At 47.0% G+C, this 21,682-nt stretch overlaps 2 protein-coding genes across 7 annotated transcripts in view; one reads left to right on the top strand and one right to left on the bottom strand.

The window, feature by feature from the left end:
• Positions 1-21,682, top strand: part of LOC110539068 (NLR family CARD domain-containing protein 3) — a 1,005,455-nt gene that overhangs the window by 41,404 nt on the left and 942,369 nt on the right. The gene's annotated exons all lie outside the window — the stretch shown is intronic.
• The window catches only part of LOC118937852 (rho GDP-dissociation inhibitor 2-like), a 44,288-nt gene that overhangs the window by 15,919 nt on the left and 6,687 nt on the right, over positions 1-21,682 (bottom strand). For 4 of the 6 annotated variants that reach the window (XR_005035269.1, XR_005035268.1, XR_005035270.1 and 1 more), the window contains exon 1: positions 264-881. Coding sequence is in view for 3 of the 6 variants with exons in the window: in XM_036939624.1 (XP_036795519.1) it covers positions 264-660 (397 nt within the window). In the remaining 3 variants the exon portion in view is untranslated. The other 2 variants (XM_036939625.1, XM_036939626.1) reach the window with 2 other exon arrangements.

Raw genomic sequence — 21,682 nt, 5'->3', positions numbered from 1 at the left:
GACATAGTGAGGGCAGGAGAGGGATGGAGGATGGTGAGATAGTGAGGGCAGGAGAGGGATGGAGGATGGTGAGATAGTGAGGGCAGGAGAAGGATGGAGGATGGTGAGATAGTGAGGGCAGGAGAGGGATGGAGGATGGTGAGATAGTGAGGGCAGGAGAAGGATGGAGGATGGTGAGATAGTGAGGGCAGGAGAGGGATAGAGAGATAGTGGTGAGATATGATAGAGAAAAGGATGGATAGGGATAAAGGAGTGGTATTTACCTGAGAGGTCCATGGTGATGGGACCAGGGATAAAGGAGTGGTATTTACCTGAGAGGTCCATGGTGATGGGACCAGGGATAAAGGAGTGGTATTTACCTGAGAGGTCCATGGTGATGGGACCAGGGATAAAGGAGTGGTATTTACCTGAGAGGTCCATGGTGATGGGACCAGGGATAAAGGAGTGGTATTTACCTGAGAGGTCCATGGTGATGGGACCAGGGATAAAGGAGTGGTATTTACCTGAGAGGTCCATGGTGATGGGACCAGGGATAAAGGAGTGGTATTTACCTGAGAGGTCCATGGTGATGGGACCAGGGATAAAGGAGTGGTATTGACCTGAGAGGTCCATGGTGATGGGACCAGGGGTAAAGGAGTGGTATTTACCTGAGAGGTCCATGGTGATGGGACCAGGGATAAAGGAGTGTTATTTACCTGAGAGGTCCATGGTGATGGGACCAGGGATAAAGGAGTGGTATTTACCTGAGAGGTCCATGGTGATGGGACCAGGGATAAAGGAGTGGTATTTACCTGAGAGGTCCATGGTGATGGGACCAGGGATAAAGGAGTGGTATTTACCTGAGAGGTCCATGGTGATGGGACCAGGGATAAAGGAGTGGTATTTACCTGAGAGGTCCATGGTGATGGGACCAGGTGCTTGGTCACACATCAGGGTCAGTCTGGTGACCTGGACATTGGGAATGGTCAGGTCTGAAAAAACACACACAGAGAGGGTTCAGAGAGGGTGTGTGTGTGTGTGTGTGTGTGTGTGTGTGTGTGTGTGTGTGTGTGTGTGTGTGTGTGTGTGTTCTTGTTGATAATATTGAGTTATAGCTATTATTAAAGCAGCAGTAACACCAGATACCAGGATGAATCAACTAGATACCAGGATGAATCAACTAGATACCAGGATGAATCAACTAGATACCAGGATGTATCAACTAGATACCAGGATGAATCAACTAGATACCAGGATGATACTGTGGTCTCTGATGCAGGGTCCAGTACCGACATTACTGTGGTCTCTGATGCAGGGCCCAGTACCAACATTACTGTGGTCTCTGATGCAGGGCCCAGTACCAACATTACTGTGGTCTCTGATGCAGGGCCCAGTACCAACATTACTGTGGTCTCTAATGCAGGGTCCAGTACCAACATTACTGTGGTCTCTGATGCAGGGCCCAGTACCAACATTACTGTGGTCTCTGATGCAGGGCCCAGTACCAACATTACTGTGGTCTCTGATGCAGGGCCCAGTACCAACATTACTGTGGTCTCTGATGCAGGGCCCAGTACCAACATTACTGTGGTCTCTGATGCAGGGCCCAGTACCAACATTACTGTGGTCTTTGATGCAGGGCCCAGTACCAACATTACTGTGGTCTCTGATGCAGGGCCCAGTACCAACATTACTGTGGTCTCTTACTGTGGCCAGTGTGTCTTACACAGTAACACACTGGCCACAGTAACACACTGGCCACAGTAACACACTGACCACAGTAAGACACTGACCACAGTAACACACTGACCACAGTAACACACTGACCACACTGACCACAGTAACACACTGACCACAGTAACACACACTGACCACAGTAACACACACTGACCACAGTAACACACACTGACCACAGTAACACAGTAACACACACTGACCACAGTAACACAGTAACACACTGACCACAGTAACACACTGACCACAGTAACACAGTAACACACACTGACCACAGTAACACAGTAACACACTGACCACAGTAACACACTGACCACAGTAACACAGTAACACACACTGACCACAGTAACACAGTAACACACTGACCACAGTAACACACTGACCACAGTAACACACTGACCACAGTAACACAGTAACACACTGACCACAGTAACACACTGACCACAGTAACACACTGACCACAGTAACACACACTGAACACAGTAACACACACTGACCACAGTAACACACACTGACCACAGTAACACACACTGAACACAGTAACACACACTGACCACAGTAACACACTGACCACAGTAACACACTGACCACAGTAACACACACTGACCACAGTAATACACAGTAACACACACTGACCACAGTAACACACTGACCACAGTAACACACTGACCTGCCACCACTGGTCCAGCTCCTAGTAGAGTCTGTTTGTATTTCCTGAGACTCTCATCATCCTTGTCTAGTTCCTGTATCTCCTGCAGGCTCTTCTGGGCTGGTGGAGTGTAGTTCAGGTCTGTCTCGTCGTCCTCCTCTCCCACAGGCTTCTCCTCCTTATCCGCCATCAAACCTGCATGGGAACACAGGGTATCAACACAATCAGAGACCCTGCATCTCTCTCTCTCTCACTCTCTCTCTGTCTTTCTCTCTCTGTCCATCTCTCTCTCTCTCTCGCTCTCTCACTCTCTGTCCATCTCTCTCTCTCTCTCTCTCTCTCTCTCTCACTCTCTTTCTCTCAATGTCCATCTCTCTCTCTCTCACACTCTCTCTGTCTTTCTCTCTCTCTCGCTCTCTCTCTTTCTCTCTCTCTAGGATCTTCATTTGATCTCCCTGTTGTTGCTACAGATGTAGGAGCTTCATTTGATCTCCCTGTTGTTGCTACAGATGTAGGATCTTCATTTGATCACCCTGTTGTTGCTACAGATGTAGGATCTTCATTTGATCTCCCTGTTGTTGCTACAGGTTACAGGTGTAGGATCTTCATTTGATCACCCTGTTGTTACTACAGGTTACAGATATAGGATCTTCATTTGATCACCCTGTTGTTACTACAGGTTACAGATGTAGGATCTTCATTTGATCACCCTGTTGTTACTACAGGTTACAGATGTAGGATCTTCATTTGATCTCCCTGTTGTTGCTACAGATGTAGGATCTTCATTTGATCTCCCTGTTGTTATTACAGGTTACAGATGTAGGATCTTAATTTGATCTCCCTGTTGTTGCTACAGGTTACAGATGTAGGATCTTCATTTGATCTCACTGTTGTTGCTACAGGTTACAGATGTAGGATCTTCATTTGATCTCCCTGTTGTTGCTACAGGTTACAGATGTAGGATCTTCATTTGATCACCCTGTTGTTGCTACAGGTTACAGATGTAGGATCTTCATTTGATCTCCCTGTTGTTACTACAGGTTACAGATGTAGGATCTTCATTTGATCACCCTGTTGTTGCTACAGGTTACAGATGTAGGATCTGCATTTGATCACCCTGTTGTTACTACAGGTTACAGATGTAGGATCTACATTTGATCACCCTGTTGTTACTACAGGTTACAGATGTAGGATCTTCATTTGATCTCCCTGTTGTTGCTACAGGTGTAGGATCTTCATTTGATCACCCTGTTGTTACTACAGGTTACTTACAGTGAACAGAGTACTGTAAGGGGTTATCATGTTTAACAGCTTGTGGTGGGATACAGAGTTGTTTGTATGGTTAATTATCTAGAACAGAGCAGCTCTGAAAACACACACGTGCACGCACACACACACACACACACACACACACACACACACACACTACAGGATGACATAATGCCTTCCACCTGTCTAGATGGGGTCAACTACCCGTGGAGGATAGATGTGTGTGTGTGTGTTCTCTCCCGAGTGTCTGTTATTTACAGCGTCTCCATGACAACCAGGGTCGAAGAAGCTGCCTTTCTTTCTCTCTCAGTCTCCATGGCAACCACTTAAAAAAACAAATTTAAATAACATGACATCACCATACTGATAATGTCCATACCATGAAGATAAACAATGACTATATTACCTCTATGAATCACCCGGTATCTGATTTCAATGGTTTCCCTTGAGGAAGTATCCACTAACTCAAGTCGGTACACAGAATAAGTGAAAATGGTTATTTGACTCAGTCCTTTAAAAAAACAGAACAGCCCCTGGGGTGCTGGAGCGGTCAGACTCTGATCTACTTCCTATTTCTGTATCTCTATCCTGTCCAATAAACATCATGGCTCAAGCCTCATGACACGACACAATATGAGGAAGTAGAAGAGGATCAACAGTGGAACATTACTAAAACAACCTACAGCTGACACTGACTACAACTGAGTCCAACTGTCGACAACCAAGTCTTACTGACTGAGTCCTACTGACTACAAATGAGTCCTACTGGCTACAAAATGAGTCCTACTGACTACAAATGAGTCCTACTGACTACAACCAAGTCTTACTGACTGAGTCCTACTGACTACAACCAAGTCTTACTGACTGAGTCCTACTGACTACAAATGAGTCCAACTGACTATAACCAAGTCTTACTGACTGAGTCCTACTGACTACAACTGAGTCCTACTGACTACAAATGAATCCAACTAACTACAACCAAGTCTTACTGACTGAGTCCTACTGACTACAACCAAGTCCAACTGACTATAACCAAGTCTTACTGACTGAGTCCTACTGACTACAACTGAGTCCTACTGACTACAAATGAATCCAACTGACCAAGTCCAACTGACTTCAACTGACTTCAACTGAGTCCAACTGACTTCAACTGAGTCCAACTGACTACAACTGACTACAACTGAGTCCAACTGAGTCCAACTGACTGCAAATGAGTCCAACTAACTACAACTGAGTCCAACTGACTACAACTGAGTTCAACTGACTACAACTAACTACAACTGAGTCCAACTGACTACAACTGAGTCCAACTGACTACAACTGACTACAACTGAGTCCAACTGAGTCCAAATGACTACAACTGAGTCCAACAGAGTCCAACAGTGGTCCTGTATGGCTCAGCTGGCAGAGCATGGAGCTTTCAACACTAAAGACTGTGGGTTGAGGGGCAGCTCTCAGGGGGGAACTGTGGGGGGGACCTTGGATGGTTTGGTGGCCTGGCGGTTGGGAGCTTTGGGCCAGTGGTTGAGAGGTCGCTAATTAGAATCCCCGATTCAACTTGGTGGGAGATCTGTCAATGTGCTCTTGGGTGGGGTGCTTGACCCGGGCTGCTCCTGTGGGTCTCTCTGGATGGGAGTCTGTTAGACTGGATGTAATGTAGATGCTGAGCGGCAGGAAGTAGATTGTCTGTTTTAATATTCAATCAAATAAAAACAAAACATGGATTTAAAACATATATATATATATATATATTGTGGGTTCGATTTCTGCTGAGGTCACTGTATGAGAAATGTATACACACATCACTGTAAGTCGCTTTGGATAAACAGCATAAATTATGTTGAGTCCATCTGACTGAGTCCATCTGACTGAACTAACATTATGTTATTATATCAACTGACTGACATTATGTTATTATATCAACTGACTGACATTATGTTATTATATCAACTGACTGACATTATGTTATTATATCAACTGACTGACATTATGTTATTATATCAACTGACTGACATTATGTTATTATATCAACTGACTAACATTATGTTATTATATCAACTGACTGACATTATGTTATTATATCAACTGACTGAGTCCATCTGACTGAGTCCTACTAACTAAAACCAAGTCTTACTGACTGAGTCCTACTGATGACAACCAAGTCTTACTGACTGAGTCTTACTGACTACAACCAAGTCTTACTGACTGAGTCCTACTGACTACAACTGAGTCCAACTGACTACAACCAAGTCTTACTGACTGAGTCCTACTGACTACAACTGAGTCCAACTGACTACAACCAAGTCTTACTGACTGAGTCCTACTGACTACAACCAAGTCTTACTGACTGAGTCCTACTGACTACAAATGAGTCCTACTGACTACAACCAAGTCTTACTGACTGAGTCCTACTGACTACAAATGAATCCAACTGACTACAACCAAGTCTTACTGACTGAGTCCTACTGACTACAACTGACTACAACTAACTACAACTGAGTCCAACTGACTACAACTGAGTCCAACTGACTACAACTGAGTCCAACTGACTACAACTGAGTCCAACTGACTACAACTAACTACAACTGAGTCCAACTGACTACAACTGAGTCCACCTGAGTCCAACGGAGTCCAACAGTGGTCCTGTATGGCTCAGCTGGCAGAGCATGGAGCTTTTAACACTAAAGACTGTGGGTTGAGGGGCAGCTCTCAGGGGGGAACTGTGCGGGGACCTTGGATGGTTTGGTGGCCTGGCGGTTGGGAGCTTGGGCCGGTGGTTGAGAGGTCTCTAATTAGAATCCCCGATTCAACTTGGTGGGAGATCTGTCAATGTGCTCTTGGGCGGGGTGCTTGACCCGGGCTGCTCCTGTGGGTCTCTCTGGATGGGAGTCTGTTAGACTGGATGTAATGTAGATGCTGAGTGGCAGGAAGTAGATTGTCTGTTTTAATATTCAATAAAATAAAAACAAAACATGGATTTAAAACATATATATATTGTGGGTTCGATTTCTGCTGAGGTATGAGAAATGTATACACACATAAGTCGCTTTGGAAAAATAGCATACATTATGTTATTATAACAACTGTCCTAAACTGAGTCCAACTGACTGAGTCCAACTGACCTAAACTGAGTCCAACTGACTGAGTCCAACTGACCTAAACTGAGTCCAACTGACTGAGTCCAACTGACCTAAACTGAGTCCAACTGATTGAATCCAACTGACTGAGTCCAACCGACTGAGTCCAACTGTCCTAAACTGAGTCCAACCGACTGAGTCCAACTGTCCTAAACTGAGTCCAACTGACTGAGTCCAACTGACCTAAACTGAGTCCAACTGACTGAGTCCAACTGACCTAAACTGAGTCCAACTGATTGAATCCAACTGACTGAGTCCAACCGACTGAGTCCAACTGTCCTAAACTGAGTCCAACCGACTGAGTCCAACTGTCCTAAACTGAGTCCAACTGACCTAAACTGAGTCCAACTGACTGAGTCCAACTGACCTAAACTGAGTCCAACTGACTGAGTCCAACTGTCCTAAACTGAGTCCAACTGACCTAAACTGAGTCCAACTGACTGAGTCCAACTGACCTAAACTGAGTCCAACTGACTGAGTCCAACTGACCTAAACTGAGTCCAACTGACTGAATCCAACTGACTGAGTCCAATTGACTGAGTCCAACTGTCCTAAACTGAGTCCACCTGACTGAGTCCAACTGACTGAGTCCAACTGTCCTAAACTGAGTCCAACTGTCCTAAACTGAGTCCAACTGACTGAGTCCAACTGACTGAGTCCAACTGACTACAACTGAGTCCAACTGACTACAACTGAGTCCAACTGACTACAACTAACTACAACTGAGTCCAACTGACTACAACTGAGTCCACCTGAGTCCAACGGAGTCCAACAGTGGTCCTGTATGGCTCAGCTGGCAGAGCATGGAGCTTTTAACACTAAAGACTGTGGGTTGAGGGGCAGCTCTCAGGGGGGAACTGTGCGGGGACCTTGGATGGTTTGGTGGCCTGGCGGTTGGGAGCTTGGGCCGGTGGTTGAGAGGTCTCTAATTAGAATCCCCGATTCAACTTGGTGGGAGATCTGTCAATGTGCTCTTGGGCGGGGTGCTTGACCCGGGCTGCTCCTGTGGGTCTCTCTGGATGGGAGTCTGTTAGACTGGATGTAATGTAGATGCTGAGTGGCAGGAAGTAGATTGTCTGTTTTAATATTCAATAAAATAAAAACAAAACATGGATTTAAAACATATATATATTGTGGGTTCGATTTCTGCTGAGGTATGAGAAATGTATACACACATAAGTCGCTTTGGAAAAATAGCATACATTATGTTATTATAACAACTGTCCTAAACTGAGTCCAACTGACTGAGTCCAACTGACCTAAACTGAGTCCAACTGACTGAGTCCAACTGACCTAAACTGAGTCCAACTGACTGAGTCCAACTGACCTAAACTGAGTCCAACTGATTGAATCCAACTGACTGAGTCCAACCGACTGAGTCCAACTGTCCTAAACTGAGTCCAACCGACTGAGTCCAACTGTCCTAAACTGAGTCCAACTGACTGAGTCCAACTGACCTAAACTGAGTCCAACTGACTGAGTCCAACTGACCTAAACTGAGTCCAACTGATTGAATCCAACTGACTGAGTCCAACCGACTGAGTCCAACTGTCCTAAACTGAGTCCAACCGACTGAGTCCAACTGTCCTAAACTGAGTCCAACTGACCTAAACTGAGTCCAACTGACTGAGTCCAACTGACCTAAACTGAGTCCAACTGACTGAGTCCAACTGTCCTAAACTGAGTCCAACTGACCTAAACTGAGTCCAACTGACTGAGTCCAACTGTCCTAAACTGAGTCCACCTGACTGAGTCCAACTGACTGAGTCCAACTGACCTAAACTGAGTCCAACTGACTGAGTCCAACTGACCTAAACTGAGTCCAACTGACTGAATCCAACTGACTGAGTCCAATTGACTGAGTCCAACTGTCCTAAACTGAGTCCACCTGACTGAGTCCAACTGACTGAGTCCAACTGTCCTAAACTGAGTCCAACTGTCCTAAACTGAGTCCAACTGACTGAGTCCAACTGACTGAGTCCAACTGACTGAGTCCAACTGTCCTAAACTGAGTCCAACTGTCCTAAACTGAGTCCAACCAACTGAGTCCAACTGTCCTAAACTGAGTCCAACCGACTGAGTCCAACTGTCCTAAACTGAGCCCAACTGTCCTAAACTGAGTCCAACTGACTGAATCCAACTGACATAAATTGAGTCCAACCGACTGAGTCCAACTGACCTAAACTAAGTCCAACTGACTGAATCCAACTGACCTAAACTGAGTCCAACTGACCTAAACTGAGTCCAACCGACTGAGTCCAATTGACTGAATCCAGACAAGTCACTATAACTGAGTCACTGTAACTGAGTCACTGTAACTAAGTCACTATACTGTAACTGAGTCACTGTAACTGAGTCACTAACTGAGTCACTATACTGTAACAGTCCAACTGAGAACACTTTGTGGTAATACCATGTATGGTCAAAGGGGGGGGGGGGGGGGAGTAGTTTTGGGGTAATACCATGTATGGTCAAAGGGGGGGGGGGGAGTAGTTTTGGGGTAATACCATGTATGGTCAGAGTGGGGAGAGTAGTTTTGGGGTAATACCATGTATGGTCAGCGGGGAGAGAGTAGTTTTGGGGTAATACCATAACTGGTCAGCGGGGAGGGAGTAGTTTTGGGGTAATACCATGTATGGTCAGCGGGGAGAGAGTAGTTTTGGGGTAATACCATAACTGGTCAGCGGGGAGAGAGTAGTTTTGGGGTAATACCATAACTGGTCAGCGGGGAGGGAGTAGTTTTGGGGTAATACCATAACTGGTCAGCGGGGAGAGAGTAGTTTTGGGGTAATACCATAACTGGTCAGCGGGGAGAGAGTAGTTTTGGGGTAATACCATAACTGGTCAGCGGGGAGGGAGTAGTTTTGGGGTAATACCATGTATGGTCAGCGGGGAGAGAGTAGTTTTGGGGTAATACCATAACTGGTCAGCGGGGAGAGAGTAGTTTTGGGGTAATACCATAACTGGTCAGCGGGGAGGGAGTAGTTTTGGGGTAATACCATAACTGGTCAGCGGGGAGAGAGTAGTTTTGGGGTAATACCATAACTGGTCAGCGGGGAGAGAGTAGTTTTGGGGTAATACCATAACTGGTCAGCGGGGAGGGAGTAGTTTTGGGGTAACACCATAACTGGTCAGCGGGGAGGGAGTAGTTTTGGGGTAATACCATAACTGGTCAGCGGGGAGAGAGTAGTTTTGGGGTAATACCATAACTGGTCAGCGGGGAGGGAGTAGTTTTGGGGTAATACCATAACTGGTCAGCGGGGAGAGAGTAGTTTTGGGGTAATACCATAACTGGTCAGCGGGGAGGGAGTAGTTTTGGGGTAATACCATAACTGGTCAGCGGGGAGAGAGTAGTTTTGGGGTAATACCATAACTGGTCAGCGGGGAGGGAGTAGTTTTGGGGTAATACCATAACTGGTCAGCGGGGAGAGAGTAGTTTTGGGGTAATACCATAACTGGTCAGCGGGGAGAGAGTAGTTTTGGGGTAATACCATAACTGGTCAGCGGGGAGAGAGTAGTTTTGGGGTAATACCATAACTGGTCAGCGGGGAGGGAGTAGTTTTGGGGTAATACCATAACTGGTCAGTGGGGAGAGAGTAGTTTTGGGGTAATACCATGTATGGTCAGCAGGGAGAGAGTAGTTTTGGGGTAATACCATAACTGGTCAGCGGGGAGGGAGTAGTTTTGGGGTAATACCATAACTGGTCAGCGGGGAGAGAGTAGTTTTGGGGTAATACCATAACTGGTCAGCGGGGAGAGAGTAGTTTTGGGGTAATACCATAACTGGTCAGCGGGGAGGGAGTAGTTTTGGGGTAATACCATAACTGGTCAGCGGGGAGGGAGTAGTTTTGGGGTAATACCATAACTGGTCAGCGGGGAGAGAGTAGTTTTGGGGTAATACCATAACTGGTCAGCGGGGAGGGAGTAGTTTTGGGGTAATACCATGTATGGTCAGCGGGGAGAGAGTAGTTTTGGGGTAATACCATAACTGGTCAGCGGGGAGAGAGTAGTTTTGGGGTAATACCATAACTGGTCAGCGGGGAGGGAGTAGTTTTGGGGTAATACCATAACTGGTCAGCGGGGAGAGAGTAGTTTTGGGGTAATACCATAACTGGTCAGCGGGGAGAGAGTAGTTTTGGGGTAATACCATAACTGGTCAGCGGGGAGGGAGTAGTTTTGGGGTAACACCATAACTGGTCAGCGGGGAGGGAGTAGTTTTGGGGTAATACCATAACTGGTCAGCGGGGAGAGAGTAGTTTTGGGGTAATACCATAACTGGTCAGCGGGGAGGGAGTAGTTTTGGGGTAATACCATAACTGGTCAGCGGGGAGAGAGTAGTTTTGGGGTAATACCATAACTGGTCAGCGGGGAGAGAGTAGTTTTGGGGTAATACCATAACTGGTCAGCGGAGAGGGAGTAGTTTTGGGGTAATACCATAACTGGTCAGCGGGGAGAGAGTAGTTTTGGGGTAATACCATGTATGGTCAGCAGGGAGAGAGTAGTTTTGGGGTAATACCATAACTGGTCAGCGGGGAGGGAGTAGTTTTGGGGTAATACCATAACTGGTCAGCGGGGAGAGAGTAGTTTTGGGGTAATACCATAACTGGTCAGCGGGGAGAGAGTAGTTTTGGGGTAATACCATAACTGGTCAGCGGGGAGGGAGTAGTTTTGGGGTAATACCATAACTGGTCAGCGGGGAGGGAGTAGTTTTGGGGTAATACCATAACTGGTCAGCGGGGAGAGAGTAGTTTTGGGGTAATACCATGTATGGTCAGCGGGGAGGGAGTAGTTTTGGGGTAATACCATAACTGGTCAGCGGGGAGAGAGTAGTTTTGGGGTAATACCATGTATGGTCAGCGGGGAGGGAGTAGTTTTGGGGTAATACCATAACTGGTCAGCGGGGAGAGAGTAGTTTTGGGGTAATACCATAACTGGTCAGCGGGGAGAGAGTAGTTTTGGGGTAATACCATAACTGGTCAGCGGGGAGGGAGTAGTTTTGGGGTAATACCATAACTGGTCAGCGGGGAGAGAGTAGTTTTGGGGTAATACCATAACTGGTCAGCGGGGAGGGAGTAGTTTTGGGGTAATACCATAACTGGTCAGCGGGGAGGGAGTAGTTTTGGGGTAATACCATAACTGGTCAGCGGGGAGAGAGTAGTTTTGGGGTAATACCATGTATGGTCAGCGGGGAGAGAGTAGTTTTGGGGTAATACCATAACTGGTCAGCGGGGAGAGAGTAGTTTTGGGGTAATACCATAACTGGTCAGCGGGGAGGGAGTAGTTTTGGGGTAATACCATAACTGGTCAGCGGGGAGAGAGTAGCTTTGTCAGATTCACACTGTGGTGGGAATCAAGTACTGACGTCATTGGAGCTTCGCATAAACATTTGAGTGAGGACTGGGAATCATGGCTCTCTACTGAATTACAGTAAAAACCAACAGTCAGGACTGGGAATCATGGCTCTCTACTGAATTACAGTAAAAACCAACAGTCAGGGCTGGGCATCATGGCTCTCTACTGAATTACAGTAAAAACCAACAGTCAGGACTGGGCATCATGGCTCTCTACTGAATTACAGTACAAACCAACAGTCAGGACTGGGCATCATGGTTCTCTACTGAATTACAGTAAAAACCAACAGTCAGGACTGGGAATCATGGCTCTCTACTGAATTACAGTAAAAACCAACAGTCAGGACTGGGCATCATGGCTCTCTACTGAATTACAGTAAAAACCAACAGTCAGGACTGGGCATCATGGCTCTCTACTGAATTACAGTAAAAACCAACAGTCAGGACTGGGAATCATGGCTCTCTACTGAATTACAGTAAAAACCAACAGTCAGGACTGGGCATCATGGCTCTCTACTGAATTACAGTAAAAACCAACAGCCTGCAGCTGGGGATTATTTATTTTTCAACCTGTATTTAACCAGGCAAGTTCATTTGCACATTCGCTGTTTAGACCACAGACAACATTTTCCCGGGAAGCCAAATTCCTCATTCAACCACTGGCGAAAATCCCCTTCCAATGAAATTGAACAATGTTTCTCATACACAATGAAATGAAACACAGACAACCTCTTGCTAATCAGAAGGCTGTTGGAAAGGGAAAGAGGGGGAGACCTAGTCAGCTGTACAACTGAATGCATTCAACTGAACTGTTGTGATTGGTTCTGGGGCGGGGCTTAGCGAAGGGTCGACGGCAGTTGTTGTCCATTGGAATGTTGTGATTTGTTCTGGGGCGGGGCTTAGCGAAGGGTCGACGGCAGTTGTTGTCCATTGGAATGTTGTGATTGGTTCTGGGGCGGGGCTTAGCGAAGGGTCGACGGCAGTTGCTGTCCATTGGAATGTTGCGATTGGTTCTGGGGCGGGGCTTAGCGAAGGGTCGACGGCAGTTGCTGTCCATTAGAATGTTGCGATTGGTTCTGGGGCGGGGCTTAGCGAAGGGTCGACGGCAGTTGCTGTCCATTGGATTGTTGTGATTGGTTCTGGGGCGGGGCTTAGCGAAGGGTCGACGGCAGTTGCTGTCCATTGGAATGTTGCGATTAGTTCTGGGGCGGGGCTTAGCGAAGGGTCGACGACAGTTGCTGTCCATTAGAATGTTGCGATTGGTTCTGGGGCGGGGCTTAGCGAAGGGTCGACGGCAGTTGCTGTCCATTAGAATGTTGCGATTGGTTCTGGGGCGGGGCTTAGCGAAGGGTCGACGGCAGTTGCTGTCCATTAGAATGTTGCGATTGGTTCTGGGGCGGGGCTTAGCGAAGGGTCGACGTCAGTTGTTGTCCATTAGAATGTTGCGATTGGTTCTGGGGCGGGGCTTAGCGAAGGGTCGACGACAGTTGCTGTCCATTAGAATGTTGCGATTGGTTCTGGGGCGGGGCTTAGCGAAGGGTCGACGACAGTTGCTGTCCATTAGAATGTTGCGATTGGTTCTGGGGCGGGGCTTAGCGAAGGGTTGATGAAGAACAAATTCTTATTTACAATGACGGCCTCAAACAGAGGAGGAGGGGGGGGGGGTCTCCCCTTTATTACTAGGAGTCCCCTCAGGTACAAACACTGATACTCACACACACAGGCAGGTGCTCACAAACACACACTGACATTCTCACACACAAACACACACACACAGTAATAGGTTGGTTGTACTACTACTGTATGTCGTAGGGAGGATATTAGTCTCTGTCTCTCTCTCTGTCTCTCTCTCTGTCTCTCTCTCTGTCTCTGTCTCTCTGTCTCTCTGTCTCTGTCTCTCTGTCTCTGTCTCTCTGTCTCTGTCTCTCTGTCTCTGTCTCTGTCTCTGTCTCTGTCTCTCTGTCTCTCTCTCTGTCTCTGTCTCTCTGTCTCTCTCTCTGTCTGTCTCTGTCTCTCTCATTTCCCTTCATGAGACTGTTACATGGGCCAATGCATTTTACTGGATACACTCAGAAGGCAACTGGGGGTAGTACACACACACAGAACCAACTCACGCATCTACACCAACACACAGAACCAACTCACGCATCTACACCAACACACAGAACCAACTCACGCATCTACACCAACACACGAACCAGCTCACGCATCTACACCAACACACGAACCAGCTCACGCATCTACACACCAACACAGACGGAACAAACGCATCTACACACCAACACAGAAGGAACAAACACATCTACACACCAACACAGAAGGAACAAACGCATCTACACCAACACATGAACCAGCTCACGCATCTACACACCAACACAGACGGAACAAACGCATCTACACACCAACACAGAAGGAACAAACACATCTACACACCAACACAGAAGGAACAAACGCATCTACACCAACACATGAACCAGCTCACGCATCTACACACCAACACAGACGGAACAAACGCATCTACACACCAACACAGAAGGAACAAACGCATCTACACACCAACACAGAAGGAACAAACACATCTACACACCAACACAGAAGGAACAAACGCGTCTACACCAACACCTTGGGGAGAACATGCCGTCTAATTGATTCACTCAGTGTAACATGTGTCTTCCCCCGTCCCCCCCACACTCACACACAATCTCATCCATCACTTTTGACAGGGGGGGGGGGGGGTAGATGTGGTGACATCATTCAGCTGACACACACACACACACACACACACACACGCCCAATTGGCAGACAACCAGGAGTGCGTGAACAGAAAAGCCCTGATACAACAAGTCCTGAGACATGAAATTACAACAGACACCACAACACACACACACACCACACCACAACACACACACACACCACAACACACACCACAACACACACAGGACCAATACAATATGAACCACCTTTGGCTTGTCTTATCATATCAAACATAAAACCATCTCCAACCACCTAGAGACTGATCATATATATATATACACACACACAGAAGATAATCTACACTGTACAGACTAGACAGAAAGACACACACACACACACACACACACACACACACACACACACACACACACAGGTAAAACAGCATAAAAGGCAGTGTTGTTACCTTGGTAACACATGGTTAGCCAGAGAAGCTCCAGAACCTGACCCCCAAACTCACACACATCCAAGCCCAGCATGGTGGCTGCTGCTGGGGCTACACACGCTCCAGAGGCTGGCTGACTACCGGGATCCTCCACAGGTAGGGCAAAGTAACCAGCACGCAGACGGTTTCAAGTCAACAGTATCAAAAAGAGTCCTTTTAAACAGAGGAATCAAGAAACAAGCATCCCTTCTTCTCCTAACAGGACAGATATCGACAGAGAGAGAGAGAGAGAGAGAGAGAGAGAGAGAGGGAGGGAGAGGGAGAATCCTTGGGTGTGGGTGGGGATGAGAGGGATAGAGCGTCTGTGAAGGAGAGAGAGCGAGTCAGAGAGAGAGAGAGCGAGAGAGAGAAAAAGAGTGAGAGAGAGAGAGCGAGAGAGAGAAAAAGAGCGAGAGAGAGAGAGAGAGAGAGAGAGAGAGAGAGAGAGAGAAAAAAAAGAGCGAGAGAGAGAGAGAGAGAGAGAGGAGTGTCTGTGCCGGCTCCCTACAAAATGTGTAAGCTAGCACGGTAGCATAGTGACACCCGATGATGTCATTGACTAAATGCTAAGTCCTCTATCGATTTACATTGGAAATGCTAACGGCTCATTTTGAAAATCATATTCAGTTAGCTTAAGATGCTAAAGGAGAAATGTTCATTCCTATTTGTATTTGGTTAGAGATGCAAAGGGAGATGCTAGCCCTGTCTACAGTTCTGTGTGCTGGAGCCATTCTAGCTATCGATTCTCAGACAGAAGTAGCTAAACCTCTGCCTCCTCTCCTCCTCCTCTCCCTCTATCCTCTCCCCTCTATCCTCTCCCCCCCATCCTCCTCCCTCCCTCCTTCAGTCACCAACCCAGTGACTGCAATGAGCTCATCTTTCCCCCTTCCCACCCTCCCTCCCTCCCTCCCTCCCTGGCTTGCTTGCTTTCGCTCACTCCCATTCTCCCACTCTCTCATGCTCTCTTTTTTTTGCTTCCTCGGTACACAAGCCACTCTCCCTCTCCTCCATCCATCCACTCTCCTCCCTCTCTCCCTCTCCATCCACTCTCATTCTCCTCCCTCCATCCACTCTCCTCTCTCCCTCTCCATCCACTCTCCTCTCTCCCTCTCCATCCACTCTCCTCTTCTCTCCCTCTCCATCCACTCTCCTCCTCTCTCCCTCGCCATCCACTCTCCTCTCTCCCTCTCCATCCACTCTCCTCTCTCCCTCTATATCCACTCTCCTCTCTCCCTCTATATCCACTCTCCTCCTCTCTCCCTCTCCATCCACTCTCCTCTTCTCTCCCTCTCCATCCACTCTCCTCTCTCCCTCTCCATCCACTCTCCTCTCTCCCTCTCTATCCACTCTCCTCCTCTCTCCCTCTCCATCCACTCTCCTCTTCTCTCCCTCTCGTTCCACTCTCCTCCTCTCTCCCTCTTCATCCACTCTCCGTCTACTCTCCCTCTCCATCCACTCTCCTCCTCTCTCCCTCTCCATCCACTCTCCTCCCTCCCTCTCCATCCACTGTCCTCTTCTCTCCCTCTCCATCCACTCTCCTCCTCTCTCCCTCTCCATCCACTCTCCTCCTCTCTCCCTCTCCATCCACTCTCCTCCTCTCTCCCTCTCTATCCACTCTTCTCCTCTCTCCCTCTCCATCCACTCTCCTCTCTCCCTCTCCATCCACTCTCCTCCTCTCTCCCTCTCCATCCACTCTCCTTCCTCCCTCTCCATCCACTCTCCTCCTCTCTCCCTCTCCATCCACTCTCCTCCTCTCTCCCTCCACTCTCCTCCTCTCTCCCTCTCCATCCACTCTCCTCCTCTCTCCCTCTCCATCCACTCTCCTCCCTCCCTCTCCATCCACTCTCCTCCTCTCCCCCTCTCCATCCACTCTCCGTCTCCTCCATCCACTCTCCTCCCTCCCCCTCCATCCACTCTCCTCCTCTCCCCCTCTCCATCCACTCTCCTCCTCTCCATCCACTCTCCTCCTCTCTCCCTCTCCATTCACTCTCCTCCTCTCTCCCTCTCCATCCACTCTCCTCCTCTCTCCCTCTCCATCCACTCTCCTCCTCTCTCCCTCTCCATCCACTCTCCTCCTCTCTCCCTCTATATCCACTCTCCTCCTCCCTCCCCCTCCATCCACTCTCCTCCTCCCTCCCCCTCCATCCACTCTCCTCCTCTCCCCCTCTCCATCCACTCTCCTTCTGAATCCAGGCCTGGGATCAGATTACACTGTTATTTAAATACGGGTTGAATCCAGGCCTGGGATCAGATTACACTGTTATTTAAATACGGGTTGAATCCCAGGCCTGGGATCAGATTACACTGTTATTTAAATACGGGTTGAATCCCAGGCCTGGGATCAGATTACACTGTTATTTAAATACGGGTTGAATCCAGGCCTGGGATCAGATTACACTGTTATTTAAATACATTGTAGTTCTACTATGGTGGGAAAATAACTTCTGGGAATGTTTGCTTTATGATGTCAGTTTGTTGACCTCTGAATAACATGCGTCTGGACAGCTGAATCAAGCACACAATTCTTCAGGAAAAATGTCACTTTCTATTTTACGCTGTGCTGTCTTGTACGAGAGGCCTTCACAGAAGCAGAAGGCCTTCACAGAAGCAGAAGGCCTTCACAGAAGCAGAAGGCCTTCAACAGAAGCCGCTCCCCCCTCGGCCTAATTCAGATAACAACAACATGCCCAGTGTCATCTCGTACACTACACTGGTCTGTCCATGGTTTTCTTGCTCCACAGGAAGCTGCTCTATCCTGAAGTCATTTAATGTCCAGCTAAATGTTATTTGTGATTTATTTCAAAGGTTTAAAAAGGAACGATATAAACCAATACTTTTTTTTGGGGGGGGGGGGGGTTATAACCGGTTCAGAACTGTCTTTTGCTGGTCGGAACAGTGGAACAGAACTGAACATATGACGGTTCTGTTCAGAACCAAACGATTGGAACATTTAGGTTCCAAACCCCTGGAAGGAATGTTTTTCATCAATTCATCCTGGCCCCGCCTTCAACATCATAGTGCCCTCTAAGCTGAGCCTTCAACACCATAGTGCCCTCTAAGCTGAGCCTTCAACACCATAGTGCCCTCTAAGCTGAGCCTTCAACACCATAGTGCCCTCTAAGCTCAGCCTTCAACATCATAGTGCCCTCTAATCTCAGCCTTCAACATCATAGTGCCCTCTAAGCTCAGCCTTCAACACCATAGTGCCCTCTAAGCTGAGCCTTCAACATCATAGTGCCCTCTAAGCTCAGCCTTCAACATCATAGTGCCCTCTAAGCTGAGGGCCCTGGAGGAGTGGTGCCAGGAAAATAACCTGTCCCTTAACGTCAACTAAACGACAGAGCTGATCAGGGACTACAGGAGACAGCAGAGACAGCAGAGACTACAGGAGACAGCAGAGACAGCTCGGCCCCGTCCACATCGACGGCAGTGGACAGGGTCGAAAGCCTTAAGTTCCTCTGCGTCCACATCACTGAGGACCTGAAATGGTCCCCCCACACTGGCAGCGTGGTGAAGAAGGCACAACAGCACCTCTTCAACCTCATTTGGCTTGGCACCTAAGACCCTCACAAACGTTTACAGATGCACAATGGAGAGCATCCTGTCGGGCTGTATCACCGCCTGGTACGGCAACTGCACCGCCCACAACCGCAGGGCTCTCCAGAGGGTAGTGAGATCTGCCCAACGCATCACCGGGGGAAAACTACCTGCCCTCCAGGACACCGACACCACGTAATTTAAACAGTAATTAATTTAAATTTTTTAAAAATTACTTATTTACTGTTTTAATTACTTTGGTAACCAGTTTTCAAGGACCTCAGCCACCCGAGACCTGGCCTGTTCAACCCCAATACCACTGTCACTAACCGACTATCACCCGGTACCCTACCCTGCACCTTAGAGACCGCTGCCCTATGTACATAGAGTCACTGAACACTGGTATATACTGTATTCTAGTCATGGTTCATCCTATATAACTACTGTTGTCCACTTCATATGTATATACTGTATTCTAGTCCTGGTTCATCCTATATAACTACTGTTGTCCACTTCATATGTATATACTGTATTCTAGTCCTGGTTCATCCTATATAACTACTGTTGTCCACTTCATATGTATATACTGTATTCTAGTCATGGTTCATCCTATATAACTACTGTTGTCCACTTCATATGTATATACTGTATTCTAGTCCTGGTTCATCCTATATAACTACTGCTGTCCACTTCATATGTATATACTGTATTCTAGTTCATCCTATATAACTACTGCTGTCCACTTCATATGTATATACTGTATTCTAGTTCATCCTATATAACTACTGTTGTCCACTTCATATGTATATACTGTATTCTAGTCATGGTTCATCCTATATAACTACTGTTGTCCACTTCATATGTATATACTGTATTCTAGTTCATCCTATATAACTACTGCTGTCCACTTCATATGTATATACTGTATTCTAGTCATGGTTCATCCTATATAACTACTGTTGTCCACTTCATATGTATATACTGTATTCTAGTCCTGGTTCATCCTATATAACTACTGTTGTCCACTTCATATGTATATACTGTATTCTAGTCATGGTTCATCCTATATAACTACTGCTGTCCACTTCATATGTATATACTGTATTCTAGTCCTGGTTCATCCTATATAACTACTGTTGTCCACTTCATATGTATATACTGTATTCTAGTCATGGTTCATCCTATATAACTACTGTCTATACACACCATCCTATATATAACTACTGTCTATACACACCATCCTATATATAACTACTGTCTATACACACCATCCTATATAACTACTGTCTATACACACCATCCTATACACACCATCTATACACACCATCCATACACACCATCTATACACACCATCTATACACACACCATCTATACACACCATCTATACACACCATCCATACACACCATCTATATACACACCATCTATACACACACCATCTATACACACCACCCATACACACCATCCATACACACACCATCTATACACACCATCCATACACACCATCTATACACACCATCCATACACACCATCTATACACTGAGTGTACAAACATGAACAAGAACTAATATTGAGTTGCCTTCAGAACTGCCTCCCTGCGTTCCACAGGGATCCTGGCCCATGTTGACTCCAATGGTTCCCACAGTTGTGTCCAGTTGGCTGGATGTCCTTTCGGGTGTTTGACTATTCTTGATAAACACAGGAAGCTGTTGTGCGTGGGAAAACCCAGCAGAGTTTCAGTTCTTGACACAAACTGGTGCACTTGGCACCTACTTATACAATACCCCGTTCAAAGCCACTAATATGTTGTCTTGCCCATTCACCCTCTGAATGGCAACACACACACAATCCATGTCTCAGTTGTCTCAAGGCTTAAAAATCCTTCTTTAACCCCGTCTCCTCCCCTTCATCTTTAACCTGGTCTCCTCCCCTTCATCTTTAACCAGGTCTCCTCCCCTTCATCTTTAACCAGGTCTCCTCCCCTTCATCTTTAACCTGTCTCCTCCCCTTCATCTTTAACCTGTCTTCTCCCCTTCATCTTTAACCAGGTCTCCTCCCCTTCATCTTTAACCAGGTCTCCTCCCCTTCATCTTTAACCAGGTCTCCTCCCCTTCATCTTTAACCAGGTCTCCTCCCCTTCATCTTTACCTGTCTCCTCCCCTTCATCTTTACCTGTCTCCTCCCCTTCATATTTAACCAGGTCTCCTCCCCTTCATCTTTACCTGTCTCCTCCCCTTCATCTTTAACCAGGTCTCCTCCCCTTCATCTTTAACCAGGTCTCCTCCCCTTCATATTTAACCTGGTCTCCTCCCCTTCATCTTTACCTGTCTCCTCCCCTTCATATTTAACCAGGTCTCCTCCCCTTCATCTTTACCTGTCTCCTCCCCTTCATATTTAACCAGGTCTCCTCCCCTTCATATTTAACCAGGTCTCCTCCCCTTCATCTTTACCTGTCTCCTCCCCTTCATATTTAACCAGGTCTCCTCCGCTTCATCTTTAACCTGGTCTCCTCCCCTTCATATTTAACCAGGTCTCCTCCCCTTCATCTTTAACCAGGTCTCCTCCCCTTCATCTTTATCCTGGTCTCCTCCCCTTCATCTTTAACCAGGTCTCCTCCCCTTCATCTTTAACCTGGTCTCCTCCCCTTCATCGACTCTGATTGAAGTGGATTTAACAAAGTGACATCAATAAGGGATCACAGCTTTCACCTGGATTCACCTGGTCAGTCTATGTCATGTATAACACCTAGTCAGTCTGTGTCATGTATAACACCTGGTCAGTCTATGTCATGTATAACACCTGGTCAGTCTATGTCATGTATAACACCTGGTCAGTCTATGTCATGTATAACAC

The sequence above is a fragment of the Oncorhynchus mykiss genome, chromosome 12 (genome assembly GCF_013265735.2).
Source record: "Oncorhynchus mykiss isolate Arlee chromosome 12, USDA_OmykA_1.1, whole genome shotgun sequence".
Taxonomy (NCBI): Eukaryota; Metazoa; Chordata; class Actinopteri; order Salmoniformes; family Salmonidae; genus Oncorhynchus; species Oncorhynchus mykiss.
Note: the sequence above shows the minus strand (reverse complement) of the source record. Positions and strands in the feature narration are given on the sequence as shown.